General features: G+C 30.1%; 1 protein-coding gene across 1 annotated transcript; it reads right to left on the bottom strand.

The window, feature by feature from the left end:
- Nucleotides 1-6,109: 6,109 nt before the first annotated feature.
- Nucleotides 6,110-6,781, bottom strand: LOC145764158 (uncharacterized). Its single transcript, XM_082575753.1, has 2 exons — nucleotides 6,317-6,781; nucleotides 6,110-6,131 (listed from the first exon to the last, which is right to left on the bottom strand). Exon 1 carries the CDS (start codon nucleotides 6,779-6,781, stop codon nucleotides 6,389-6,391), a length of 393 nt encoding a protein of 130 aa, XP_082431879.1. The 3' UTR covers nucleotides 6,110-6,131; nucleotides 6,317-6,388.
- Nucleotides 6,782-7,224: the final 443 nt, after the last annotated feature.

Here is a 7,224-nt window from a genome sequence, read left to right as displayed (position 1 = left end):
GTTTTTTTATCCACCACAAAAAATTCTAATTTATCCACCACAAAAAATTCTAAAAGCGTATCCACCACAAAAAATTTTAATGATTTCAATTTAAACCCTTATGTAAACAAAACTTTTTTTTGTAAGTTACAAAGATTTGTGTATATTGGTGATCCGCCGTTGTTTTTGAACAAAATCGACTTATGGTCTTTAATTTTATTTTCGATTGGCTTCACGGTCTGTCAACGTTAAAAATCATCGACTACGATTTGACAAAGTGACTGAAAAAGTCAGTAACTTAACGATGAATAAATTACTGAAAATACTGACATTCTACATAGAATACTTTTTAACACGTTTAATAAAAGGGCATTTTTTGAAGCACAAAAATTACAAAACCAATTAAGCAACGAGGTATATTTTATGAATTCCAACATTTGCACCTTCCTAGTGTCAATCTTTTGCTTGGCTATTTTACCATTCTTCCTACAACGAAGAAGATGTTTACTATCGTAGTTTTTTTTTGCGATGACATTATATATCACCTGACAACCAGGATATGTTTTTTTGTCTACTGCAAAAAAGGAGAAATGCAAACAATTTGCGCGGTTTGTTTACATTCTTTTTTTTGCGTGCATAACGCGCGGTATATATATATGATATATATAGATGTTTTTGCTTTTAATTGGAAACTTAAGCTACAGTTACGGTATAAAAATATAAATTGAATTAAATTCGTAATTTTAATATTGTTAAAAATTAGTAGTTAGAAAAAAAGTGCAATAAAGATAAGTTTTGTGTCAACTCGATAAATATTAGTATCGTTATTTATCCGTAACTGCCGGTCTTAATGGTGTGTAGTGTTGTTGCAAATTAAACCCGAAAACTTTTGGTTTGCAATCTTATGGACTGTTACCGGTTTATTGGTTTTTATTATTTATTTTTGTCGTCGCATATCTGGTAAACCGAAAATTAAAAACAGAAAATTACCAGTATGCCGGTATACTGTTAATTTTTCTGTTTGACTTTAAGGTAATGGGTATTCTGTATTTTTATCAGAGATAAGGTACTGTTGGAACTTACTATTTGAGCTATCGACTCAAGGGCGAATAGTGTTTTCTTTTTAACCTATAATTTTGATGCAAGAAGAACACATTTAAACAAGGTAAGTTAAATGCTCATGGTCTGTTGATATTTTTTTTTACTATTTGTAACCGTTAAATATATTGTTATATTTTATGCAGATATAGATTTATATTTAAAACAACCTGCTAATCATGAGTGCAAATCTGAATCACCAGCAAGGTAATTTTAGTTTACCCTTTTTGTAATTCCCCCTGACCGGTATAATAAATCTCAAAACCTGTTATTACAATTCGTTTGTTAATAAATAAAACTGTTGTTTTATTAAACTTCGATGTTCGAGAAATCGATGTTCAACAACATAAGTTGAACAGGGAGATTTTCGTCCACCCTCTCCGAGTGTTCAACGACCAACCAGTAGGAACGTTTCCATACCCAAGTATTAACCAATTTTTGTTATTATTCTGCGTAACTTTGAATAGTATACATATACATTTAATAACATTATGTAATACAGATCGCTATGTTTGGCGTTTCAATCAAGCAAACGAAAGTTGGGAATGAGTACTAATTGAAGCAACAAGATGACAATTTTTTTACATGACCAAACGACTAAAAAATTTTATTTTAGTTGTTGCTTAAAAGTTAGATAGCGTTTTAATAAAAATTGTTGGCAAATTTTTATGTTGTGTTTACTATAAAATTTTAAAATTTCGTATTCGGTATTAATAGCATGTAATAAATACAAACAAAAACGATTTTTTGCAAATTTAATTTCAATAACCGGTTCTGACAGCCAGCTCGAATAGTATCCACTATAATTATGCAAATCAAGTGTATAGTACAATATATGTGCAATTAAACAAATAATTGTTTTGTTGTTAAAATTTTCTATTAAATGGTAACAACTTTATTTATGATTTATTATTCTTTCTGATTTTTCTGCAATTTTAATAATAATACGCATGAACAAACACAAATCAAAACAATAACCACGTCCGGGCATTTGTGTTAGTGCAACCATTTAGGACTGCACGTGTTTTTTAAGAAGGTTAAGTTTAAAAGGATTTCAAATCAAGAAATAAATGAGTTAAACTGTACAGGTAATTAAACAGACTTCTGTGAATGAATAATCTTGGTTATGCTAAAAATGCATACAATTATGTTAAAATAATGAAATTAAAGTTTTGATGTTTGTGATTGTAGCTGTTATTCATTTGATTCAAAGAATCAAATCACAATCTGCTTGAAAGATTTTTTGAAAGTTAAAGGTACGTTAGCAATTCACTTATAATTTTGTAACTGTTTCTTTGCAATTCTTAAAGTTTAAAATTTTAATTTGAATGTGATGATATAAGACAGGTTGAGTTTCTAGTATTTTTAAAAGGCTATTAATCATTAAATATATACTAATAAACAGTCAGCGCTGTATTGTTAGAACACTTTGGATTAATTTTCTAAGCGTTTATAATGTTGTGCCCTTAAGTAAGAACAGGACTAACGCTAAAAACGGTACTAACTTCTGTGAAACAAAGAACAATTGGCAGATTGCTCTTCAAAAAATTGTAATTACTAGTACCTTAAGCTATACAAAATCTTTAACTTATTTTTTTATAAATTTGCTGTAGTTAAAATTGTAAAAACACGTTTAAAAACCTTTTTAAACGCGATTTCACGAACTTTAGTGGGACGTAACAATGGTAAAAACGACGTTTCGACATACGCTTTCAGTGTTTTTTACGCGCTTTAAAATTGCAATAGTTTATTTTTTTAATTAAAAAGATGAATTTGAAATTCAAGAAACAAGTTTATCAAATAAAAAACATTTACTTGATTTATATTTATTGCTTTGTCATTATAAAAAAGTACTTTACTGAATCAGGTTACTGCCACAACAATTAAAAAGAACAATAATAATTGCACCATCTTATGCAAGTAAAGAGGGTAAATTAAAGACTGCCTAATAAAATATGCATATTATTTATGTTTTTATTATCATGTTGGAATTTTATTTAAATTTGTGAACCCTGTTTCAGTTTTGTTTTTACCATAAACTGTCACCCCATTGGTGTAAATGCGTGGCATTGTGACGTCATCTTTCTCAATGACGTAAATATTTTTATTTGACGTTGCTACGTTTGTTTTTGATGTTAGTTTTTTAAAAGATTCCGGAGGTAATTCTACAGGTCTAAAAGATTAAAAAAAGAATTTAGTGCTTTTTTGTGTTTTAATTGTTTTCTGGGTATAAAAATATGACTTACTTTTTATGTAATGTAAATGTAGTTTTGGTTTTGCAAAACTTCACGAAACACAGATAAGCTAAACCAACGGATAGAAATATCGATGTCGGGATCGTGATTGCAAGTACTATCTTCAAAACTTCACTAAATAAAACATACCATGTTAATACATTTATAAAAATCACCATGTTGTACATAAATTACCAAAAAAATCAAAAACCATATGTACCAAAAACTTACTTGTGGTTTAAACTGATTAAAAAAGTGAATTTTGTTGGCTATCATTTTTTACCTTAAATTAAAATACTTACGGGTTAATTTTTTCATGACTTTCTGTTGTAAATGTACTCGGCAAAAATGTGGTATTCAACTCTAATTTTGTTGATGTAGTTACGATAGTTAAATTAGGCTTAGTAAAGAACATAGTTAAAACGCGAGTCGTTGTTTTTGGTATTTCTGTCGTTGTGTTGCTACTATCAGTTGTATAGTCCAACGTAGACGTCGTATTGTTTATAATTTCAGTGTAACCATTACCATTTAAAGCTGTGGCAGTGGTTTTCAGATCTACTGTTGCAGTTGATGAGGCTGTGTTAAAATTTTCGTCTTTTATAGTTACTGAAAAATTGTAAGTTGTATTTGTGTGTAAAGATGTTGAAGTAGTTGTTGCGTCGTTTAAATTTGTTGAAGTTGATTGTGTTGTAGATTTTGAAATATGTGTTGACATTCCTAAAGTACTTGACTGAACAGTTGATAAATTTGAAGTCGCAGTAGATAAGGTAGCTAAACTAACACTTGTAGTATCCTGTGATGTATAACTAGTTATATTGTCTGCTGTATAAATTAAAGTAGCTGTTGTTGTTGGATTTTTCGTTGTTGCTAAGGTTGTAGTTGTAGTAGGTAAAGTCGTAGTTTCTGGTAAATTAGTCATCGTCGTATCTAAATTTGAATTAGTCGTTGTAGTTTCTGATTGTGAATAATTTGTCGTAGTTTCGCATACTTCAAGTCAATGTTGTGTGTTAAAAATTCCCTCCGTCGAGTTGGACAAACTACAACCGAACAAACTAGACCGAGATGCTTCGTTGCATTCGCTTGGTGCTGGGCATTGGTTAATTGTAATTTCTAGAAATATGTTTAAAACAGGTTATCACTTTTTACCTGAAATCAGTATTATTTTCAAAATTCAAAAAAAATAAGCTTAAGTATCAGTATTGTCAAAAAAAATTATAAAAATTATTGGTAGTGATGGCAATATTTCGTGTGTTTGACCATTTTATGATCAGTTTTTTTTTAATTGGTTACTTTACAAAAAAAATTGCAGTTTTAATTAATATTTTAAAAAATAACATTAAAAAGTTGTGCTGCATAATTATTTTCGTGTTGTGTGTTTTATTTCTATACGGTAAAAATTGGTAAAGTTTACCTGTACTATCAGACACTATGTAATACAAGTTCGCTCCTTGATCTAACGTATACAAAGTTGAACTACCAACTTCAGCTAAAAGACCAGGTTGTAAAGATATGAAACGAATCTACAAGGTAAAAACAAATTTCATTTTTAATTTTAGATTTATTTGAACGATATAGCTAACCAAATACAAATTATTATGTCAACTTGTTATAGCTGATATTATTGTTTTGTTTACTTTAGTAAAGTAGTTACAGCTAATTAAATATCGCTAGTTGTAATGCCAAGTTTACCGTTATATTTGATGATGGAGGCACAGTAATACTTGTTTCGTATTGACCAACTTGCTGAAATTCAGTAAGATGCGAACTAGTTTCATTTTCGTCCAATGTAATGCAATTCGTTTTAGTTACTGTAAACAAAATGTCTATTAATTGCTACAATAAATATACTATATGGTTTAAAGTGTTCCAATTACCATTAAAACCGATATATTGAATTTGGCACGAATTTCCGGGTCGACTGAAAATGAGGGAATGGAAATTGAAGGAACGGAAAATGAAGGAACGGAAAATGAAGGAACCGGAAAATGAAGGAACGGAAAATGAAGGAACCGGAAAATGAAGGAACGGAAAATGAAGGAACCGGAAAATGAAGGAACGGAAAATGAAGGAACCGGAAAATGAAGGAACGGAAATTGAAGGAAAGTGAAAAAAGGAGTAGCGGAATCCTAAAAAAATAAAACGCGGAAATACCGTTGACTGTTTATTTAGGATTACTGTCATTTATTTGAGAACTGATAAGCGATAATGAGTTAATCTTTAATACCCCAGCATACCCTAACCCTCTTCTATAAAATGCCCGTTTATTTCTAAAATAATATCGACTTAAATACAAATAAATAGTCAACGGAATTTCCGCGTTTTATTTTTTTAGAATTCCGCTACTCCTTTTTTCACTTTCCTTCAATTTCCGTTTCTTCATTTTCCGGTTCCTTCATTTTCCGTTCCTTCATTTTCCGGTTCCTTCATTTTCCGTTCCTTCATTTTCCGGTTCCTTCATTTTCCGTTCCTTCATTTTCCGGTTCCTTCATTTTCCGTTCCTTCAATTTCCGTTCCTTCATTTTCCATTCCCTCAAATTCCGCGTCCCCGAATTTCCACTCTCATCAAATAACTCAGAACCTCCATCATTATAAGTGTAAGCAATCGGTCCAGTATACTCGTTGTAACTTTGGATCTATATATAGGTAAAGATAAACAATGTTTAGCCTATGTTTTATTTTATTACCGGAGATTAAGTTAATAAAATTTAAAAACTGACTTGAAATGGAAAACTTGTCATAAACAAATTGCTCCAACTATCCGAGCTTGGATTTAGCAAATTCCATTCGTTTACACTGTACGGGGTTGTAGCATATCTTGGCCTAAAAATATAAATAAAAGTATTTTTACTTGTAGTAGCAGGCTGAAATTTATAGATTATATTTAAATAAATGCCACACTGTTTAAGCCCGGCCTGCATATAGCTTAAGCACGCCTTAATTAAACAGCATATGCCGATAAAAATATAAAGTTTGTTTATAGGCTCTATAAATTAAGAAAATCTTACGTGAAAGTTGTGTTTAGTTTTCTTCTGTTGATTAAACCCGAAGGTAAAATTTCGAGTTCGTATCTATTGTGCTTATGTCTTGTGCTTATGTCTAGGTGGAAGGATGTTGTTAAACGAGTGACCTGGAAATGGGAAGTTATCTCTTATATCACCTGGATTATTCATCATCGGATCTACACCGCCTTCTTCCATAAAATCATCTTCTGGAGTTCGTTTCTGTCTTGATATTTCTTCAGGTTGATGCTCTTGATCGATATCAAGTAATTTCGGAAACTTTTTTCTTGAATATTGTTTTTGTGAATTAAAGTGATTAAAAGTATTGTCTGATATTTTGGCAATGGGATCAGGTTTATCTTTTTCATTTGCTCTTTTGTGGATGTCATAAGATTCAACAACATTGTTAATAAAAAATAATAGCACAACCTGTGCTATAAGCGCAGATTTCAAGATGTTTCCAAAGGTCATTTTTTTTAAATTTATCTTTATTTAGTTCAATGTCTAAATAAACAATTCTTTCTACAGTTTTTATTTAACTAAAGTTGGTCTTACTTATACAATAGTTATCTAAGTACTAATGTGTTAAACATTGGATTAGGGCTGTAGAAAGATTTTGAAGTATATTCGTCTGAAATCAATCATAAAAGACATTTATAAGTGACTTGCTATCTGTAAGATAATTCCAAAATTCGTGAATGCCCAAGCATGGTATTTGCTTTGTCACTGCAAAATATTTAAAAAAAATATTTTGTGTATTGACTCTTTTTTAATTTTCTTTTTTTATGATATATTTCTTTTCGGCAATTTTTGTTAAATTATATGGAATTTATTACATACTTTTTATTAATAAAGTTCAAACATCAGCTATTTCGAAAGGCAATGTAAAATACGTACCTAGATTAATCAAGAAT

Source organism: Corella eumyota, chromosome 1 (genome assembly GCF_963082875.1).
Source record: "Corella eumyota chromosome 1, kaCorEumy4.1, whole genome shotgun sequence".
NCBI classification, from domain to species: Eukaryota; Metazoa; Chordata; class Ascidiacea; order Phlebobranchia; family Corellidae; genus Corella; species Corella eumyota.
The sequence above is the reverse complement of the archived record's forward strand: the minus strand, read 5'-3'. Positions and strand labels throughout refer to the sequence as shown.

Bases quoted from the DNA above. Each gene is read 5' to 3' on its own strand.
- LOC145764158 (XM_082575753.1), bottom strand. From the start codon at position 6,781: ATGACCTTTGGAAACATCTTGAAATCTGCGCTTATAGCACAGGTTGTG.